The sequence below is a fragment of the Acyrthosiphon pisum genome, chromosome A1, assembly GCF_005508785.2.
Source record: "Acyrthosiphon pisum isolate AL4f chromosome A1, pea_aphid_22Mar2018_4r6ur, whole genome shotgun sequence".
Classification (NCBI taxonomy): Eukaryota; Metazoa; Arthropoda; class Insecta; order Hemiptera; family Aphididae; genus Acyrthosiphon; species Acyrthosiphon pisum.
The window spans coordinates 40521865-40545308 of NC_042494.1; the positions used below are offsets into that span (position 1 = coordinate 40521865).

At 30.6% G+C, this 23444-nt stretch overlaps 1 protein-coding gene across 26 annotated transcripts in view; it reads left to right on the top strand.

Moving 5' to 3' along the window:
* The window catches only part of LOC100160310 (titin), a 159967-nt gene that overhangs the window by 128750 nt on the left and 7773 nt on the right, over nucleotides 1-23444 (top strand). For 22 of the 26 annotated variants that reach the window (XM_029487044.1, XM_029487057.1, XM_029487048.1 and 19 more), the window contains 27 exons: nucleotides 2728-6369; nucleotides 6490-6537; nucleotides 6669-6788; nucleotides 6847-6999; nucleotides 7356-7528; nucleotides 7612-7802; nucleotides 7964-8571; nucleotides 8819-9125; nucleotides 9209-9575; nucleotides 9666-9825; nucleotides 11086-11352; nucleotides 11776-11890; nucleotides 11958-12112; nucleotides 12188-12339; nucleotides 12398-12533; nucleotides 12599-12743; nucleotides 12817-13080; nucleotides 13216-13673; nucleotides 13987-14289; nucleotides 14580-14734; nucleotides 14830-14974; nucleotides 15077-15151; nucleotides 16792-16896; nucleotides 17221-17415; nucleotides 17631-17836; nucleotides 18390-18489; nucleotides 18982-19432. In XM_029487044.1, coding sequence (XP_029342904.1) covers nucleotides 2728-6369; nucleotides 6490-6537; nucleotides 6669-6788; nucleotides 6847-6999; nucleotides 7356-7528; nucleotides 7612-7802; nucleotides 7964-8571; nucleotides 8819-9125; nucleotides 9209-9575; nucleotides 9666-9825; nucleotides 11086-11352; nucleotides 11776-11890; nucleotides 11958-12112; nucleotides 12188-12339; nucleotides 12398-12533; nucleotides 12599-12743; nucleotides 12817-13080; nucleotides 13216-13673; nucleotides 13987-14289; nucleotides 14580-14734; nucleotides 14830-14974; nucleotides 15077-15151; nucleotides 16792-16896; nucleotides 17221-17415; nucleotides 17631-17836; nucleotides 18390-18489; nucleotides 18982-19178 — 8942 coding nt within the window. In that variant the 3' untranslated portion in view covers nucleotides 19179-19432. Of the gene's footprint in view, nucleotides 1-2727; nucleotides 6370-6489; nucleotides 6538-6668; nucleotides 6789-6846; nucleotides 7000-7355; nucleotides 7529-7611; nucleotides 7803-7963; nucleotides 8572-8818; nucleotides 9126-9208; nucleotides 9576-9665; nucleotides 9826-11085; nucleotides 11353-11775; nucleotides 11891-11957; nucleotides 12113-12187; nucleotides 12340-12397; nucleotides 12534-12598; nucleotides 12744-12816; nucleotides 13081-13215; nucleotides 13674-13747; nucleotides 13901-13986; nucleotides 14290-14579; nucleotides 14735-14829; nucleotides 14975-15076; nucleotides 15152-16791; nucleotides 16897-17220; nucleotides 17416-17630; nucleotides 17837-18389; nucleotides 18490-18981; nucleotides 19433-23444 lie in introns of those variants that run through there. The other 4 variants (XM_029487035.1, XM_029487036.1, XM_029487058.1 and 1 more) reach the window with 4 other exon arrangements.

Below are 23444 nucleotides of genomic sequence, written 5' to 3' on the forward strand. Positions count from 1 at the left end.
GAAGAAGCTACCCTATTACCGACGAATCTACTTCAGTCGATATTAAAACAACAACAGTAATTGAGGGTGGTAAGAAAAAGGTTATTAAAAAGAAAACAATTAAAACTGTAAAAGACGGAGTGGAAAATGTAGAAGTAATAAAATCGAAACCTGAGATTACCGAAATTGTTGACGAGGAACCTAAACCATTGCCGGAATTAGAAACTGATAAACCTGAAGAAGCTATCCCTATTACCGACGAATCTACTTCAGTCGATATTAAAACAACAACAGTAATTGAGGGTGGTAAGAAAAAGGTTATTAAAAAGAAAACAATTAAAACTGTAAAAGACGGAGTGGAAAATGTAGAAGTAATAGAATCGAAACCTGAGATTACCGAAATTGTAGACGAGGAACCTAAACCATTGCCGGAATTAGAAACAGATAAACCTGAAGAAGCTACCCCTATTACCGACGAATCTACTTCAGTCGATATTAAAACAACAACAGTAATTGAGGGTGGTAAGAAAAAGGTTATTAAAAAGAAAACAATTAAAACTGTAAAAGACGGAGTGGAAAATGTAGAAGTAATAGAATCGAAACCTGAGATTACCGAAATTGTTGACGAGGAACCTAAACCATTGCCGGAATTAGAAACAGATAAACCTGAAGAAGTTACCCCTATTACCGACGAATCTACTTCAGTCGATATTAAAACAACAACAGTAATTGAGGGTGGTAAGAAAAAGGTTATTAAAAAGAAAACAATTAAAACTGTAAAAGACGAAGTGGAAAATGTAGAAGTAATAGAATCGAAACCTGAGATTACCGAAATTGTTGACGAGGAACCTAAACCATTGCCGGAATTAGAAACAGATAAACCTGAAGAAGCTACCCCTATTACCGACGAATCTACTTCAGTCGATATTAAAACAACAACAGTAATTGAGGGTGGTAAGAAAAAGGTTATTAAAAAGAAAACAATTAAAACTATAAAAGACGGAGCTGAAAATGTAGAAGTAATAGAATCGAAACCTGAGATTACCGAAATTGTTGACGAGGAACATAAACCATTGCTGGAATTAGAAACAGATAAACCTGAAGAAGCTACCCCTATTACCGACGAATCTACTTCAGTCGATATTAAAACAACAACAGTAATTGAAGGTGGTAAGAAAAAGGTTATTAAAAAGAAAACAATTAAAACTGTAAAAGACGGAGTGGAAAATGTAGAAGTAATAGAATCGAAACCTGAGATTACCGAAATTGTTGACGAGGAACCTAAACCATTGCCGGAATTAGAAACAGATAAACCAGAAGAAGCTACCACTATTACCGACGAATCTACTTCAGTCGATATTAAAACAACAACAGTAATTGAGGGTGGTAAGAAAAATGTTATTAAAAAGAAAACAATTAAAACTGTAAAAGACGGAGTGTAAAATGTAGAAGTAATAGAATCAAAGCCTGAGATTACCGAATTGTTGACGAGGAACCTAAACCATTGCCGGAATTAGAAACAGATAAACCTGAAGAAGCTACCCCTATTACCGACGAATCTACTTCAGTCGATATTAAAACAACAACAGTAATTGAGGGTGGTAAGAAAAAGGTTATTAAAAAGAAAACAATTAAAACTGTAAAAGACGGAGTGGAAAATGTAGAAGTAATAGAATCGAAACCTGAGATTACCGAAATTGTTGACGAGGAACCTAAACCATTGCCAGAGTTAGAAACTGATAAACCTGAAGAAGCTACCCCTATTACCGACGAATCTACTTCAGTCGATATTAAAACAACAACAGTTATTGAGGGTGGTAAGAAAAAGGTTATTAAAAAGAAAACAATTAAAAAAGTGAGAGATGGAGTGGGAAGTGTAGAAGTTATAGAATCAAAGCCTGAGATATCAGAAATTGTTGACGAGGAACCTAAGTCATTGCCAGAAATGATATCTTTCAAGCTGCATGAAGCTACGATACCCGATGTACACTTAGAAACACAACCCAACACACACTTTCACGATGACATATCACAAACATATGATATTATGTCACATGATGATATACAATCTTCATCTCCAGTTTTTATTTCAGACAGTCTTATGACAGGTATTGTATTTTATTATGAACACTACACAGATATTATGTTATTTGTTACTTATATGGACCTGTGATCGTTTTTTTTTTTTATAATTGTTCGTTGTTACTTACCTTATTAATCCATAATTACATTATGTTATCATCATCGAAGATGTTCATAATAATTTCCGTTATTTTGTCTTATTTATTCAAAAGTGATTGTTTATACTTTTTTTATTTTTTCAAGTAATTTAATTTTATCGTTTACTTATTGGTTAAATTGTTTTGTATTGAACTTTATGTTAAATATAATAACAATATTTGAATTTTTTTTGTATAATTTTCTTTATGTTAGATTTATTTAATGTTACTTATTTTAATGATTTTAGTATTGGTCATATTTATTTTTAATCACTATCCAATATAATTTTTAGTTATCTGCTTAATACCTTGATTATTTCATATCAATTGTATTCTAGGCGATAAAATTGTTTTTTTTTTTAATTTTCGGTTTGCTCACTTGAAATACAAATATTTGAACAATAGCATAAGGATTCTAACTAAATATATTAAAATTTGATACTCCCTAATTTTGTTCATTAACCAATTAATGATCTTTTTTAATTTATTTTTTAAATGGTTCTTAAATGCGATTATTTAACTATTTCAGGTGAATTTGTTAACAACATTTTAAAAGAAGAATTGTCTGATGAATTGATTGAGTCTCCGTTAGATTCTCATACATCAAAACCAATGGGCGAGCCTACAATTATTGATAAAATTGATACTACTCCTTTTAAAGAAGTTGATATTAAAGAAGCTTTTTCGACCTTAAAACCAAGAAAGAAAAAGTCAATTTCTGATGAAGATGAAATAGTTAGTGTCACGTTTATTCCAAAACAAACGAAACCCAATGAGATAATTGAACAAGAATTTAGTATCAAAGCTCAAACATATGAAGAAGAAGAAATTTCCATGACCGGCAATGTAAAACTGCATCGAAAGTCAGTTTTAGACGAACCTATAAAATCATTAACTATAAATGAAATCAATGAAATCGAATTTCAACCAGACGATCTTATTAAGAAACTAAATGAACAAAGTTCACATGATGAAGATGTTCAGCCTTATAGTCCTATTGAAAATATTATAAAACCCGTAGAACAGACTTTTGATAAAGTCATAACTGATCAGGCTGCCACTGAAACACCAAAAAGAATTTCAAATCAGCTTGAAACTGATAATGTCGAGCATGAACCAAGTAGTAAACCTTCAATAATGAAAGATGAAGCAGTAGATGGTATAACTATTGAACAAATTGAAACTATTGTAAAAGAAGAAGACCAGCCCACAGAAGACGTTGAAGTCGAGTTAAAACCAAAAAGAAAGACTTCTCTTAAAAAGGAAACAAAAGAAAAATCTCTGGAACAATCTTCTGTCCTTCTAAAACGACCAAAGAAGAAAGAGGAAATACCACGGACTCTAGAAGAACAAGAAGAAGTGTTCACGTTTAAGAAAACAATTGAAAAGCCAGAAGATGTTCAACCAATATCTGAAACAGTTGATGTAGAAATTGAACCGAAAAGAAAACCATCAGTAAAGAATGAAGAAGCAGCAGACGAGATAACTATTGAACAAATTGAAACTATTGTAAAAGAAAAAGACCGGCCCACAGAAGACGTTGAAGTCGAGTTAAAACCAAAACGAAAGACTTCTCTGAAAAAGGAAACAAAAGAAAAATCTCCGGAACAATCTTCTGTACTTCTAAAACGACCAAAGAAGAAAGAGGAAATACCACAGCCTCTAGAAGAACAAGAAGAAGTGTTCATGTTTAAGAAAACAATTGAAAAGCCAGAAGATGTTCAACCGATATCTGAAACGGTTGATGTAAAAATTAAACCGAAAAGAAAACCATCAGTAAAGAAAGAAGAAGCAGCAGACGAGATAACTATTGAACAAATTGAAACTATTGTAAAAGAAGAAGAACAACCCACAGAAGACGTTGAAGTCGAGTTAAAACCAAAACGAAAGACTTCTCTTAAAAAGGAAACAAAAGAAAAATCTCCGGAACAATCTTCCGTACTTCTAAAACGACCAAAGAAGAAAGAGGAAATACCACAGCCTCTAGAAGAACAAGAAGAAGTGTTCACGTTTAAGAAAACAATTGAAAAGCCAGAAGATGTTCAACCGATATCTGAAACGATTGATGTAAAAATTAAACCTAAAAGAAAACCATCAGTAAAGAAAGAAGAAGCAGCTGACGAGATAACTATTGAACAAATTGAAACTATTGTAAAAGAAAAAGACCAGCCCACAGAAGACGTTGAAGTCGAGTTAAAACCAAAACGAAAGACTTCTCTCAAAAAGGAAACAAAAGAAAAATCTCCGGAACAATCTTCTGTACTTCTAAAACGACCAAAGAAGAAAGACGAAATACCACAGCCTCTAGAAGTACAAGAAGAAGTGTTCACGTTTAAGAAAACAATCGAAAAGCCAGAAGATGTTCAACCGATATCTGAAACTGTTGATGTAAAAATTGAACCGAAAAGAAAACCATCAATAAAGAATGAAGAAGCAGCAGACGAGATAACTATTGAACAAATTGAAACTATTGTAAAAGAAAAAGACCAGCCCACAGAAGACGTTGAAGTCGAGTTAAAACCGAAACGAAAGACTTCTCTTAAAAAGGAAACAAAAGAAAAATCTCCGGAACAATCTTCCGTACTTCTAAAACGACCAAAGAAGAAAGAGGAAATACCACAGACTCTAGAAGAACAAGAAGAAGTGTTCACGTTTAAGAAAACAATTGAAAAGCCAGAAGATGTTCAACCGATATCTGAAACGGTTGATGTAAAAATTAAACCGAAAAGAAAACCATCAGTAAAGAAAGAAGAAGCAGCAGACGAGATAACTATTGAACAAATTGAAACTATTGTAAAAGAAGAAGAACAACCCACAGAAGACGTTGAAGTCGAGTTAAAACCAAAACGAAAGACTTCTCTCAAAAAGGAAACAAAAGAAAAATCTCCGGAACAATCTTCTGTCCTTTTAAAACGACCAAATAAGAAAGAGGAAATACCACAGACTCTAGAAGAACAAGAAGAAGTGTTCACGTTTAAGAAAACAATCGAAAAGCCAGAAGATGTTCAACCGATATCTGAAACGGTTGATGTAAAAATTAAACCGAAAAGAAAACCATCAGTAAAGAAAGAAGAAGCAGCAGACGAGATAACTATTGAACAAATTGAAACTATTGTAAAAGAAAAAGACCAGCCCACAGAAGACGATGAAGTCGAGTTAAAACCAAAACGAAAGACTTCTCTTAAAAAGGAAACAAAAGAAAAATCTCCGGAACAATCTTCTGTACTTCTAAAACGACCAAAGAAGAAAGAGAAAATACCACAGCCTCTAGAAGAACAAGAAGAAGTGTTCACGTTTAAGAAAACAATCGAAAAGCCAGAAGATGTTCAACCGATATCTGAAACAGTTGATGTAAAAATTAAACCGAAAAGAAAACCTTCAGTAAAGAAAGAAGAAGCAGCTGACGAGATAACTATTGAACAAATTGAAACTATTGTAAAAGAAGAAGAACAACCCACAGAAGACGTTGAAGTCGAGTTAAAACCAAAACGAAAGACTTCTCTCAAAAAGGAAACAAAAGAAAAATCTCCGGAACAATCTTCTGTCCTTCTAAAACGACCAAAGAAGAAAGAGAAAATACCACAGCCTCTAGAAGAACAAGAAGAAGTGTTCACGTTTAAGAAAACAATCGAAAAGCCAGAAGATGTTCAACCGATATCTGAAACAGTTGATGTAAAAATTAAACCGAAAAGAAAACCTTCAGTAAAGAAAGAAGAAGCAGCTGACGAGATAACTATTGAACAAATTGAAACTATTGTAAAAGAAGAAGAACAACCCACAGAAGACGTTGAAGTCGAGTTAAAACCAAAACGAAAGACTTCTCTCAAAAAGGAAACAAAAGAAAAATCTCCGGAGCAATCTTCTGTACTTCTTAAACGTCCAGTCAAAAAAGTAGATAAATCAAATGAAATAGATCAACACGAAGAAGTTTTCACAATTAAAAAAACACCTGAGCAATCAATGTTATTGAACGAAGAATTCTCTGAAACTGTAGAGTTTAAAATGAAACCAAAACGTAATTCATCAGTTTATAATATAGATGAAGGAACTGAGGAATTATTTCAAATAGAATTAAAACCCAAAAAGGAATTGCAGGATATAAAAATTTACGAAGAAGAGTCGTTAGATTTTAAGGTTAAACGAAAGCCTTCATTACATTCTTTTAGTCAAGGTAGGCAATTCGTTTAAATATTTTATACCTATATTATAAGGAATATTTTAGTATTATGTCATTTTCTTAAGTCATTTTTACTATTTTTTTTATTATAAATGTTATTCATATTTGATGCAGATGGAGCTGAGTTGAAAATAATTCAAGAAAAAGAAATTTTTGTGAAGGGTACGACGATCTCTGCTCAGTTTTTATAGCTTTCGCTATTGTTTTTAGCCGTTACATCTGCTTTAACGCTTCACATTATTCATCGAATTATTATTTCTTTTTAATTGTAAATATGAATGGGCATGTTTCAGATAACTCCACTTTACAAGAAGATAGTCATGATGGTGAGATAATGTTTGCAATTCGGTCATACATTGCTGAAAATGAAGATGCTTTAGACCTAGTTGAAGGTGAAAAAGTTTACGTTATAGGTAAGTTAATATTCTTATTTAAAAATTTACCAAATATATATTTTTTATTTTATTTTAGAAAGCAATAACCAAGATTGGTGGTTTGTTAAAAAACATTTAACGGAAGAAAAAGGATGGGTTCCTTCTATTTATTTGAGAGATGAAACCAGCTATATGCGGTACGTACAAAAGAAATTACATGAAAAGATTGATAAACTGCCAATTTTCCAAAGTAAGCATTAAAATATATAGAAATGTAAAATAAATTTTTAGTATTTTTATTAAATCATATTATAATACTCGTATTTATTGTATATGACAAGTATGATCTACATAGTTGTAAATTAAGTTAGAAATTAATATGCGTATAAAATAAATCACTATCGAGAGAACTTAGATAATATTTTCTTCTCATTAAGGTTAATTATAAATTTATAACTGAGCCTATTTAGTACCAATGGACATTTAAAAAAAAATGTATTGATTTTTTAATATACTGTGTGGTTGTAAGTCATCGATAAAAATACTGGTGTGATAGGTTCACATTAAGTTTGAACGTTTGATTAACCATAAAATACATTTTCCAAGGACATGCTTCAACAGAAAAACCTTCAGCTCCACGTTTTGTCGAAAAACTCCAACCTAAACATGTGCAAGATGGTGGCACTGTTCAGTTTGAATGTCATGTGGAAGGAAATCCTAAGCCTCAAATCACATGGTTTAGGCAAACAGCAATAATTAAACCCTCTCAAGATTTCCAAGTCAGTAAAAATTTAATTTTGATTCTAACTTATTTTTAAATTAATATATAGTTTTCTATCTTATCAAAATTAATTAATTTCAGATATTCTATGATGAAGACAATGTAGCAACGTTAATTATCAGAGAAGTTTTTCCTGAAGATGCTGGCACATTTACGTGTGTTGCAAAAAACGTAGCTGGGTTTGCATCTAGTACTACGGAGTTAACCGTTGAAGCTCCATTATCAGACCATGGTTCTGATGTAACAGGTCTCTCCAGAAAGAGCATGTCTAGGTATTTATTATTTAAAATTTAAACCTGTAACTAAATCCATTATTATGTATATCTAAACATAAAACTTAAACCATTAAACATTTTTATCGAGCTACTGCGTATTATAAAAACATGGTTTACATAAGGTCTGTTTTATTAAAGAGTGTGTATGGGATTTTCAGAGAATCGTCATTAGCTGATATACTAGAAGGTATACCACCAACGTTTTCACGTAAACCCAAAGCTACGTGTGCATCAGAACACTCAGATGTTACAATTGAATGTCGTCTTGTAGCCGTACCAGAACCAGATATATTCTGGCATTACAATGGTAAAGAAATTTCGATCACAGATTCCATAAAAGTGAATACATACTCAGACATGCACTTCTATGTGAGCTGCATTAAAATTAATGACGTCCTAAAGACTCAAGAAGGCGTATACTCTGTAATAGCAAGAAATAGAGAGGGTGAGGCTAAAATGGATTTGGTTCTCAAAGTTAAAACGGGATTACCAGAGAAACCACAAATACTTGAACCTTTATACGACATAACTATAAACGAGGGAGAGACTGCCGTTTTGAGTACTCAAATTAGTGGAGAGCCCCAGCCTATGGTCGAATGGCTAAAAAACAGTAAGAAAATAACTGATATTAAAACTGTCGTGACCAAAGATGGTGTCCATTCATTAACCATCGATAACCCAACTCCACGTGATTCCGCAAAATACACTGTAATTGCTTCAAACAAGCTTGGTAATGCACAAACCATGTGTTTTCTGGCAGTTGAAGGTACGTGCCATATATTAAACTTAATATGTATAAACTTAATCACATAATCAAACTAAGTCAAAGAAAAACATTTATGATTTGAATTAAAAAATGATTTACATTTATATTATAATTATTATTTTTACAATAAATAACAATTAAAGCAATTAAGTTCAAATTAATAACAAGTGAAATCATAAATGTCACATCATATTTTCCGGGAATATAATGCTATTTAAGTAAATAACTATTTAAAATAAATTCACAGAACTCCCTGGTCCACAAGCGCCGCTGTTTATTGAACGTTTCCAAGAACAAACCGTCAAAGAAAAGGGAACTATTACATTAATTGCTAAGGTAACCGGAAATCCAGTTCCAATAGTTTCTTGGTTCAGAAATAATAAACCATTACTTGCTTCGTCAAAGAAAAAAGAAGTATTTGATGGTGAAAATATAGTTTTGGAAATCGTAAATGCTGACAGTGAAGAAGACGCTGGTGATTACAAATGTGTAGCATCAAACACATTTGGTACTGCCACACATGGTGCTAGGGTGTCGGTTGATGTACCACTAGTGTAAGTATATAAACAATACAAATTGTTGATTCATATTGGTTATTATATAGTATATATTAATTATTGTATTAATAACATTATAGGAAATTCACCCGACCATTGACAGACGTGGAAGTCGATGAAAAACAATCAATTTATTTAGAATGTGAAACATCACACACAGTTTCCACAAAATGGCAATTGAATGGCAAAGACCTCACTGGTATGGACCACAGAGAATTGCACCAAGAAGGACGATTCCATCGTTTAATTATCAAAAAATCAAGCATTCTCGATTCTGGAAAATACACTTGTCTAGTTAAAGACCAGATTACTTCCAGCACAGTAGTAGTTCACGATGTAAAAGCAGAGTTTGTTAAGAAACTTGAAGATGTTGAAGTAAAAGAGAACGATTGTGCTATTATGGAGGTTGAAGTTTCTTCAGAAACAGTAAATGTTACTTGGCACAAGGTAAGTAAATACAAAATGCCTATATCTTATTTTAAATAAAACAGTAACCACAATAAGTAATATTCATTTTTATGTTACTTACATGATCAGAACGGTGAAATGCTTACGGACGGTATGAACAATAAAGTATTCTTCGAAAAGGAAGGTCAAATACGTAAGCTAATTATTCGAAGCATATCTGTTCATGATGACGGTGAATATACGTGTTCATTGGGTGAACAAGAATGTACAGCAGAAATAAATGTTATAGGTATGTATTATAATATTATTTTTTATTTAAGTACCTTATAATATGGTAATAAATGTAATATTAATATACCTAGGTAAATATACATACCCAAGTGGTCAAGTCTAAAAATGTAATCAACCCTTCGTTAGTCACTCGATATTTTGTATTTCCAGTTATCCCAATTATATTTATTTTCTAGATCATTCAAATTATTTTTAATTTGTATTTTATTATTATGTATGTATATTTGAAACACCATACTAAAATAAATGTACATAACATTAACGATTTAAAATGTTTTATCATAATATATAACATCTTAAGATGAAGATAGATTATAAGAAATATATATTACTTTCTTAATTTTTCCATAAACATAATGTTTATTACATCGACATAATAAGTTAGACGGTTAGTTCTACGGTTTACATTTGTATCCCAGTTAACTTAGGCTCAAATATATTAGAATATAAATAGACCTAACCCAAAACTAAATATAAATAGGTATCTTTCTATTGAAAGTACACGGAAGTTGTGCTACATTAGTGAATATTTGTTTGTTTTATAGAACTCTGAAATTTGCGATACATATATAACCCAAATGACTAACGAAGGATTAATACTTAATTCTCTTTATTACACATCAGTTAACAGTACATTTGAATTTCTCTGATTATGTTTCAAATTATATATGTAACATAATATTTATTTTATAAGTCTTGAAACTTATTTAATTTGTAATATATTATTGAATTTAAATATTTAATTTAAATACACTAGGTTATTCATTTAACTGGTTATAGTGGTTACATAGTATTAATACTTTTTAGAATTTTGAAAAAAAAAAAGTATTTGTATATTATTATCGTTTATAGTTTGAATTATTTATTGCACTAGATTTCATGAACAAATCTTTCATATTAATAAAATATATTCATTATTTGTACATTCGTCTACATTTTAAGGAAGAATTTTCTTCTGATTACAACAATTAAAATAGAACATTAAAAATAATTGTAAAATTTAGAATTTACATTTATAAAATATTCCATCAAAAAATTAGATATTTTTCTAAGAATTTATGTGTTATAAAAGATTAAAATAACATGATATCTAAGATTTTCTCAAAATAAAAATATGATTTAACATTTAATTTATTCGAAAATATGAGTATAGTATAGTATAGTTTTAAATATTTTAATAAAATACTAATATTATTTTATGTTTATACTTCAATAATATACTGATTACTGAGTTTAAATTAAATTTGTGATTTTTCAGAACTTGCACCACAAATAATAAAGAAACTAAAAGATCAAAAAGTTGCTACCGGTGAACAAGTGTTATTTGAAATAGAATTAACTAAAGGTGATGCATTAGTTAAATGGACCAAAGATGGCAAAGAATTACAGTTAAATAACAATGTGAGATTAACTATCGATGGCAAACGACAAAAATTAGAGATAGTCAAAGCTACAAAAACTGACACTGGAGTTTATGGATGTCAAGTTCATGAGCAGACTTGTACAGCAAAATTAACGGTTGAAGGTAATAATATTTTTATTGTATTTATGTAGTTTAAACATAGTTATTTTAAACATAGATATTTTAAACAACGAAAGCGTATACTCCTGACAATCGACTAAAGCGTGGGTACTCAGTGAACGAATATGATTTTTTTTATGTAAGACCTGATAACATTCACAAAATTAGCATTTGCATTTTGCACATTAGCATTAGACACTTATAGGAACACAAAAATAACCTGATTCTAAACGTAGATACTGTAGTACTGTACAATACCTGTATTACATTTTCTGATATTAGATTGTACTTTTCCCACTTATTAATCAGTGTAGTGTTTGTGTCCAAACGACTAACCACTACACTGTGCACCAGAACTATTACATTATAAAATAATATGTACGAAAATTTTCTTGATAACCCAAACCAATAATTCCTGTTTTCTAGAACCAAGAGCCAGTTTTGTGAAAAAATTACCTGATATCACACTCGCCGTTCAAGGTAGTGATATTAAACTTACGGTTGAGCTTTCCAAGCCGGATGTACCAGTAAAATGGCTAAGGTACTTATGAGTGTCAAATTGTTATTTAATTCATATTTTATTTAACGTTGAAACCCTTACGATTTAGATCAGGTAAAGTAATAAAAGAATCTGATAAATACGAAATAATTTCTGAAGGAGCCGTCCATACCTTAATTATTAAAAAACCTACTACCGATGACGAAGCAGAATATATATGTACTGCTGTTAACGTAAAAACATCAACGAAATTAAAAGTTGAAGGTAAACTACTTACATTGTTGAAGTCTATTAGAATATCAATTTTATAAATTTTTTAATATGACCTAAAATTTTCAGTTAAAGAAGAGGCACCCAAGATAAATAATCTTCCAAAAGAATATCGTTTGAAAAATGGGGAAGATCTAAACGTGGATGTAACATTTACATCAACACCGTTGCCGACAGTTGAATGGTTTATTAACGGAAGTGTACTAATAAAAACAAATAGAGTATGGGTCATTTTGTATTCATTTAAAACAAAAATCATTAATTACATTTTTGGTTTAGGTTTCCTATTCTATTAGTGAATCATCGGCGAGTTTGACCATCTCGAAGATAGAAGAAGTAGACACGGGTGTCCTAACATTAAAATTAAAAAATACTTTTGGTGAAACTACTGCGGATATGAACATTATTGTTATTAGTTAGTATTGAAGTTTTTTTTTCCTAACAAACTTGATCAATAATGATTTATTATACATATTACAGAGGTACCTGGAGAACCAGGTGTTCCAGATGTTATTGAAGTCACAGACACTTCAGTCACACTTCACTGGAAACCTCCACAATTTGATGGGAATTCACCTATTGAAGGTTACGTTGTTGAATACCACGACAAAGATGAATTTATGGTGTAAGTAAACAGAAATATTATATATTTAAATGTCTTCAGTTGTACATGCATTTTTGTTAAAATTATTTATTAGGTGGCATAAAGTACAAGTGACAGATACCACACACGAAGTCACAAGTTTAGTAACTGGACATGAAATAATGTTCAAAGTGGCGGCGATAAATTGTGCTGGAATAGGTCCTTCATCACACAATACAAAATATATCAAGATGGCAAGTCCAGGATCATTTACTCCACCCGTTATTCAGGAACCTTTATCTGATTTATCAATTGGAATGGGTAAATCGGCAGTGCTCCAATGTGTAATTACTGGGAAACCCACGCCGGATATAAAATGGTAATTGTGTATACTACCTAATTGCTTCAAACATTTTAAAAACCTTAATCTATTTTATTTGTAGTATTCATAGTTTATTTAATTAAATAGTAATTTTTAATGGTTTTCAATCTGACGAAATAATTATTTTTAAAGGCTTAAGAACAAAACATTATATAAAACAAAGTCAGCGTCCTTTGAAAACCATGTGGCTAAGTTGACGTTCGCCGAGTGCAACGAATCTACAACAGGCACTTACACCTGCCAAGCAACTAATGGAGCCGGTACTGCGCAAACATCGTGCAAACTCAGCGTACAAGACGTACCTAAAATTGAAGTCCATGAATCGGAGACTTCGCAAATGATTAGAGTGCGTAATCAGTGGAAGGTCAAAGCTACATACAAGGGTTATCCAAAACCAACCATTTCTTGGCAGAAGAACAGCCAACCGTTACCGGTGGCTGATAAACACATAAGCGTATATGACGACAACGACGAATGGTCATCAACAATAGCTATTTACTCGGCGGAAAGACCTGACACCGGCGTCTACACAATAACCGCATCAAACTCAGCCGGCACGGCCACGTGCAATTTGAACCTCAAAGTTATTGGTGAGTACGCCGATTTTTCGGGCTTTTGGCGACCATCGATAAAATATTAAATTAACGTGTAGTATTGTGTTTAGAGCCGACTAAGGACGGTAAGGGATAAACAAAATTCTGTCTGGTTGGTAATGTTTTGTTCTCACCCCTTATATCAATCCCGTTATTTTGTTGTTATTTTCTACCCCTTTCTCACAGGGAATGCAATCGTGAAAAATCCACTTATATGTGTCTTAACATTCTTACCCAATTCAAATAACGAATACTTAATTTCAATTTATCTAGTGTTTATTCTAAAACACTGTTTTAATTTCGTATACAGATAAACCAAGCGCGCCGCAAGGCCCGATGCGCATCAAAGAAATCAACTCAGACTCTGTGACGATCGAGTGGAACAAGCCATCCGATGACGGTGGGTTGGACATATCAGCATATCAGGTTGAAAGATGCAACGTGGGCAAGATGATCTGGTCCAAGGTGGCTGACGTAGACCACGACGTGTCAGCTTACAGTGTGCAAAAGTTACACGAAGACGCCGAGTATATGTTTAGGGTTTGCGCTCAAAACGCTGTTGGCGCATCAGACTTTTTGGACAGCGAACCTGTCACCGTCAAATGTCGATACCGTAAGTACATCGACTCGAAATAAATAAGTTTTTTCGTTCATTACATGACAGTGAACATAACTGTGATACCTAGTCAGTTCATATTCACATTTTAAATCAACCCAAAAACATAAAATGCAAATGATAGATAATATTATGAAAAGAGACATGTATGTTTATTTTACAAGGGAAAGCAATAAAAATATACATTTTTTTTTAACTTTTAAAAACAATTATGCTTAAAAACGATGTGATAATAATATATAAAAACTAATGACGAGATGATTAATATTTTTTTATAAACGCCGCAGATAAACCGTCAGCACCACAAGGTCCTTTGCAGATCACGGGTGTGACGGATACGTCATCAACAATCGCTTGGTTACCACCTTTGGATAATGGTGGAATAGCGATCGAAGACTATTGCGTAGAAATCAAGGAGGTAGACAAAAAAGCTTGGAGAAAGGTATGTTAAATAAATTATGAACAAATTGTAACGTAAAATATAATATGTTCGATATATCGATATATAATAATCGATCATGGATTTCCGATATTCAGATTGGTTCCACGAAAGACTTACACATAAAGCTATTAGACTTGAAAAAGGGGTCGTCCTACGACATCAGGATTACGGCTAGGAATCATGTGGGCTACGGAAAACCATATCAACCAGACGAACCGATTGTGGCGGGCAAACGCATAAGTAAGAAAAAAATTAATTTCGTAAAAGACTTACTGTCTGTATTAGTACCGCTTTACAGCAGTGTAGACATGCTTTTTTGCTTTTATTAATCTGCTTATATAGACTTTAGAAATGGAATATCCGATGAAACACTATACGTACTTATGGGAATATTCCCGACCAGACCAAAAGTTTCCGGTAAGTAATTATTTTTCCGCTTTGGCCGCTATTTTTAAGTCCTGTCAACCAAAGTTTAACGTATTATTTCGTGGTAATGTCCATAATAGAAACCATTTTGACCCAACGCATTAATGATTATTTTCTAGTTTATTTTTTTTTAACTTGGACAAATATTTCATAGAATCTTACACATACAATTACATTTTTACTTTTTATTTTTAGTTTTAATAATTTACCTAGGTAGGTAATCAATTTTAATTGTATTATTTTAGTTAATATTTAATACTAGCTGATCCGTGCACTTCGTTTCCCGACAACCAATAATTATTATTATAATAGCTTCAAAACCCATGGCAACCATTTAAAAACAAAAATTTCCATCGGAAATCTCAAAATTCCTGTTTGAGCACCTTCCGGGGTTGGTTCTCTCCCTTTTTAAATTAGCCTATCTTCTGCTCAGAGGTATAATCTATCTACATATATATAAATATCTGATCCCGTTCACTTCGTTGCCCATTAAAATTGCCAATTCTATATGAATAATAATTCTACATATCACCATGGCAACCATTTATATACAAAACATTTTATCGGAAATTTCAAAATAATATATAATTGGTTGCCTACCATGGTAATACGGAGACACACATGGACGGAAATCTCTAAATAATATATAAATGGTTGCCATGGTAACATGGACACACACACTGACACACATACATTCATTTTTATATATAATATATAGATTTTGTTTTAATTTATGTTGAGATATAAGAAATCACTGTCAAAAAAAAAAATATATATTTCTAACAAATCACATATTATTTACTCGATAATTTCATTATTGTCTAAAAACGTAATTATTTAATCTTAGAATATAGTAACCTAGTTAATTTATTATTTATAATTTTATAGCATCGAACATAAATCATACGAATGTAAATAATGAAAATTCTATATAATAATTTGGCAAATAATCTTTTAATTTATTTAGTTGCATAAATAAATATGGATTACCATAGCATTTAAAATATTTAGACCTTAAAAAATAATTGTTTGTTTTTTTGAATAAGTGTGTTATCTTAGATGAGTAATCTTAAATATATCAATGTTGATCGGTATTAACGACTATAGACTGTAATGAAAGTAGGTACTAATCTGCTAAATTTAAGCTTGTTTGAATATTTCTACTTGATTAGTTTGCTTGTTGGTAGTGAAAACCATATTACTAAACCGATATGAACCCATATAAATTGTATTTTATTCAAATTAATATATATATATTATTTGCAATTGTGAGGTTTATTAACAACATCAGTTAAAGAAACCTCTCAATGTTCCGTTGTACGAAGTGTCTACAAAGTTCAAAAAGATATTGAAAATTATACAAATATAACATTTCAAAACTCATTTTAGACACCCTGTATGAGTGTATGGTGTACTTTCAAATAACATAACATTATACACATAATAAATTTGATGTTTAATATAAACTGCTCATGTCCATGTGGTTACATACGATCTATTTTATAAACATTATATTTTATACATAAATTCATTAGGTACCTACATGACGTTACCTTTTCAATCTTTGAGTGATAAAAATACCTTTATATACCTATCAGAAAATTAATTTTGAATTGTATAATGATTTTTAGCTTCACCGTCGCCGCCCACCGAATTCACTGTTAGTGACATTACCAGCAAAAGCGTTACCTTGCATTGGGGCCCACCAGAAAGTAATGGTGGATCTGATATCACAGGTACGGATTACAAACATGTTCAAAAGGATAACATTTAAATTAACACAATAGATGCCTTATTATCATTGGTACGCTGTGCACTGTGCAGCGTAATAATGCACCTACATAATATTATGCAATATTACATCATTGTTTATCACTTTCATAATATTTACGATATCATAAACATGCCGCCGTGCCGTATAGTCTTACCAACATCAAAAATATTGTTGATCGCATCATTATATTGTTCTTTACCCTTGACTGTTTTTTGTCTCCATCTTCGGTACAATAATTTTAAACTATTTTTCACAAACGATGACAAACAAAATGTATGCTCCGCAGGTTATGTGATTGAAAAGCAGCTGAACACGACAAACAAGTGGTTCAAAGTAGCCACGCTAGAACCGACCGTAATGAAATATTGCGTAGAAAACTTGAAAGAAAAATCAGAATATTTCTTCAAGATCTATGCGGAAAATTGTATCGGCCTTAGTCAACCGGTCGAAACTAAATTAGTCAGTCTGTTAACCCATGCCAGTAAGTATACCAACGGTGGGGCCGTGGGGGTTTTGTATTTTTCCGCGCTCATAAGAAATATATTGAAATATCAAATGTAACAGGATTGTAAATCCGTTCAACGAGATCTATAACAGTATTAATAAGGGGCAATTTTGTGCCCACATATTATAATCGTTAATGTTAATATCGATATTAATCATAGCCGTCATCATCTCCCATTTCTCGATTTATAGCCGTACCCTCGCCGCCAACCGCTCCGCTGGAAGTTCGGAACCTGAGTACCAACGCAGTGATCGTGGAATGGGGCGTACCTGAAACGGACGGCGGTGCTCCGCTATTGGGTTACAACATAGCAATTCGGGATGAGAAGAAAACTATGTGGATGGAAGTCGGCCGGGTAGAAGCAGACGTGCAAAAGTTCAACATCAAAGACTTGCAGGTATAAATTTATTTTTTTCGGAAAACTTCCTATTATCAATTTATAAATTATAAAAATATAAACACGACTTCATTAATTTTTTTAAATAACTCACGACATGAATATAATATATTATTTTATTATAATATGCCCAATATATACAATACATGTATATATACATATTTTTATTATATACAAGATGGTCTATTAAGTGTCTATACACTGATTATTTCGAAAAGGTTATACTTATAATTTCGTTTTTTCAGAATTTGATGTACAAGTATTTTAAAAAAGTTAACATTTTTCGATTTTATGAGTATTGTGGATCACCTTGTATATTATAATATATTTAATCGTTTTACTATTTTACTTTACTGATTTTAATTGAACTACTAGTAAATATCTGATATTTAATATCATCTTTATTATTGTTATACGAAGACAGTATATTACATCACTTCCCATCCCTCATCTTACGCCTGAGGTGGTATCGATTTATTGTACGCTGTGACTTATAGTATGTGTCTTGACGATTATACTAAACTACGAGCATTGTGTTTTTTTTTAATTTCAGGAGAACCATAGGTACCAAATTAGGATACTGGCCAAAAACGAAGTGGGTGTCAGCGAACCACTGGAAACTGAAGAACCGTACACCGTACAAAAACCGACAGGTGAGCGACTGTAATATTGATATTGAATATTATACCTATTGCCTGTGGATTATGCATATGCTGTGATATTCATAAGTGTTTATTGATTATGATTATACACGCCTCAAAAATATTAAGCAACTATTTAGATACTACATAATTTTAATTTTCTCTCCTCGCTCGAAGTTCCAACAATATGTATATAGGATATGAGTTACGGACTATGTATTATACATATACCTATAGGTGCCTATGGAAAACCAACATGCACAAGTTTCGTTTTATCGTGTTTCTTCTGGAGTTTTACGACATTTTAGAGCGAGTGTCTGCGATAATAACATTTCTGACTGTCGAGTAATCATAAAATATTAATTTTTATATGGGCGTAATTTTATTTACGCTATAAACGTCCAAAATAGGAAATTCGGGGTTCGATATTAAATATAAGTAGGGTAAGATATAAGGTATATTATTCCATTCCACCGAATGATATTTGATACGTTATTTTCTCAGAGTATTACGAGTCGGACGTTGAAGAATCGGTAATGGAGTCCAAACCGTCTCTGACGCAAACATCAGAAACCACTACGTCATGGCTCAGAGACAACAACATGGACGCAGACATATCATCTTATTCGAACGCTGCGTTATTGAAGAGGAGCGAATACTTTTTCCGCATTTGGTATTACGCGAGAACGTTATTCAAATAATGGGCACGCTTCATTATTATTTGTATTATTATTATTATTATTATTATTATTATTATTATTATTATTGATATTGTTATTACCTATTTTTATTATTACCTATTACCCTTTATTATTACCTATTTTTATTGTCAAACTAACGTCAACATAAGAAAGAGGTGGAAATGTTTTGTATTGGCGTTCCCTGAGTCAAAACGAAACATTTTCATTAATTTCTATATGTTATTGTTTTGTTTTGTTTTTTTTTTTAAATGATTGTGATAAAAAAATTCTTTTTAATTTTAGTTTAATAATTTTCCCCCTTCCTTTCCCAAATCCATGTTATTAATTATCTAACTCGTTTTAATTTATAAATAAATGGTGGTAACTTAACGTGTTATTTATAAATTAATTCAAGTTGATAATATAATAATTTAAATTGTTATTAATAAGACATAAATTATTATGATTATGACTTGTAGCTATATAATAATTGTATAATAGTTATTATTGTACCCCTGTTATTTTAGTGTTAAGGAATATAATATGTATATCTAAATAAATATATATATTTTTTTAATTACCTATAAATCGGGCCATTGTTCTGTGTTATTAAATTAGATGAATGCACAGAATAATTTTAATAATTAATAATATAAACGATACCGCAGCCGTTACATTATACCTAATATAAAACCACGGTTATCCGTGTAAAAACCAATTGTAAAAATCAGATAACTCGTACTGCTTTACAGTAGGTTTCGAATGTAAGTACTTCGTTATAGCTCACTACTGCAGAATCTGATACATTTCAAAATTTGAATTCAATAACAATTATTCAAAATGGTTAGAATTTTAAAAAGTTTGGGTGAACAAATTACATTTTTGTCACTCCTGCGTCGGAAGCTTAGTTTTCGATGACGGTTGAAGCGTTAGAGAGCGACAATTTTCCGTCCAGCAGTTGGTAAAGTAGGAATTCCCATAGTGTCGGGTGGTAAAATGTAACTTATTTTTTAACTAATTGATAAAGGTTTGTTTATTAATTATTTAAAGAAAAATAATTAATCACAATAAACATAATAATATGAAGCCTTATAAAAATTATCGTTATATACCTAACTAATATTAATTAAGGAATATAATTTTAAACTAAAGCATAATTTTAGTAGAAATTTTATTAAAATCTAATTTAATTACAAATGTAATAGTTATTTAACTAATTATTAGTTAATAATCATTACGATATAAGCTGATACAAATTAACATTTACATTATTATTTTTCATTTAACTTTTTGAGGTAAAAATAGTTTAAGCAATGTATTTTGTATTAAGATTGTGATATTAACATTATAATATAATACATGAATAATTACCTAGGTGCAAAATAATAATTATAAGTCGACTCCTATACATAATATTATTATACTCAAATATAAACATAATAATATTATGTAACGAATTTATACTTTTATTTTGATACACTTTTTAATCTACAATGTAATAAATAATATAAATAATTATAAGTTAGGTATAATAACTATACTAACATATACCTACTAGGCTCCGCTTACGTACCAGAGTATAAAACCACTTGATCGCGAAATGTATACAAATAGAAAGTTACAATATTATCGACAACATGTGACATTAATTGTTATATAAAACAATGCAAACTGAAACAGTTGAACAGTAATCGATATTACTGTTAACTATAGGTAGTCTTTAAGCTGTAATGTATAATACCTACTATAATGTTAAAGACTCGATAATGCATCCCGGAGAGACTTGTTTTGCAGCAGTCATTTCGGAGCATTGAATAATGCGAGTGGCTGTGTGCGAGTAGGTTGGTAACGTACTAACGTTAATTAGATACCTATAGTGTAAATTATAATTATATTTTCTACCACGTTTCAGTTATGCCCCGCGGCATAAAAAGTGGGTGAGTGTTAAAAGTGTATCGTTTGCTTTAGCTCTGAAGACTGTTCTGCCCGACATTTTCGTTAAAGTAAGTTAATAAGTACCAGCGTCCTGCAACTATAGTATGTTTATGTGATTATTTACAAAATAAATTATTTTTGTTAATGATAATAACTTAAGTATTCATTAATTCAATTTAATGAATTCATCATAAGTAATTCAGAACAATAAAATGTAATAACTTTTATAATTTTTTTAATTCATATTAATAAATGAATAATATTTATCTACGAGCTTCAGATTATGTAGATTTAATTTTGTACTGTACAGATGACAGATCATTAGATAAACAATATATTTATAAATTTAAATTCATATACTTATAAAAATGTATGATATTATTGCAATTAGGTACTTTAAATTTATTTACTATTGTAATAACACATTAAGTTGAATTAATTTTTAAAAATGTCATTGCGTGTATAAATATAATTATATACTTAAAATGTATCAGGTACTCACAAATAATATTAGTTTTAAGTTACAACAAAATAACTAAAATTGTTATTCTTTGTTTAAATATCTTATTTTGTCCAAATTTGAATTAAAAATATTATTTAAAAAAATTGGATTTTTTTATTTTTTAGATTTTTTCATACTGTATATAAGCTATTTATGAGAAACCTTGTTATACATTTTAAATATTTAGCTATAAATATTTAACATTCTATACATTATTAACCACAAAATAATTTTCACATTTTCGGAATTTTTATAAATATTGTCAACGTTTGAATTTTAAAGGTTCCATAATAATCGTGCCTATAATTGTTTAATTTTTTAATTAACAGTTCATTGGCAATACATTTTCAAACTTTTTTTAATTAGTGAAACTTTTTTTATTGACAATACATATAGTTAGAAAAATTTAAAAAATTTGAAAATGTCTCATGGCTATAGAATATAAATAGCTCAAAAAGAGTCAAAATATTATGGAAATTTATTCATGGAAAATGGGCATATTAAATTTGGTGAAAATGTAAAAATCCACAGTCATTAGTTTTTAGTTAAAGGTAAAATAAACTTTGTCAAAAATTGTTTCTCTCAACGCTTTTGAAAACTACTTTTGAATTTATAATTTTCCTCTAAGACCTTCTAAAACTACCAACTAGATTCACTTACCTATCAGAAAAGATTCTGAAGTCGAAAATCGGAGCTACTATGCATGGCTACGCTCAGAATTTAAAACACAAACACTGAAATTAATATTTATAGTGGTTTTAGTTAAGTTTTTCGTGTATGACTGTATTAGAGACAAATGTACAAATGAGAAATTCTATAATTGTGAAAATAAACATAAAAACGTAATTAATACCTTATGTTGAAAAAAACAATTCATAGTTATTGTTTCAGTATATTTCAAAATTAAATATTATAATAAACTTATGTAATATTATTTATGGAAAGTTTAAAAAAAACTGGTAAATCTATTAAATCTATAATATATACAGTTTTACTTTTGGGGCGTGTGCCTACCTACTGCACAATGCACATAACTATTACCTATATTATAATTTAATTTCAACTATTGTGCATTTGTACGTTGTACCGAACGATGTTTTTTAACCAATCTAATATATTATATTGTTACCTATTGGCTATTTTAACTAGCTATTGACTATTATAATCAATACACTAGACTAGAGTTTAAACTATTACAGATGATAATAGAATACGATATGTGTACACCATTGAATACGGCTTAATATATCCATCAAAAACCCAAAATAAATATATCATACATTTACTAGTTATAATAGTTTATAATTTGAATTTAATATATTTTGCACTTGTGCATTAAACACAAAAATCCGAGATATCAATAAATCATAAAAATTGTACCATTGTTACCATTACCTAGCGGCTAGCACATATGTATGTACGATATAAATTATATAGAAACAAATTGTTTTTTATTAGCTTTCACCATTATAGCTCAACAATTAAATTTAAATATTATATAAAATATTACACAGGCAACAGTAATATAATAATATGACGTATTATTGGCTATTGTTTTAATTTGCCACACTACCACATGATAACATCAGGATCAGTTCACAGTTGTTAGATAATAATTATAATAATATTACAACTATTAGAAGTTATATATTATTCTAGAACATAGTCGTAGGTACTTATAACTAGCAGTGGCGTCATTTGGGGTTGGGCAACTGGGGCATTTTCCCCAGTCTAGTATTTACATCAACCTTAAGTCGGCACATTTACCACATGTCCCCTGCCCATTAACCACTATGGCACTATGCTATGAGAATCTGAGTAAAAAATTTGGAGTCAGAAAAGCTATGAAA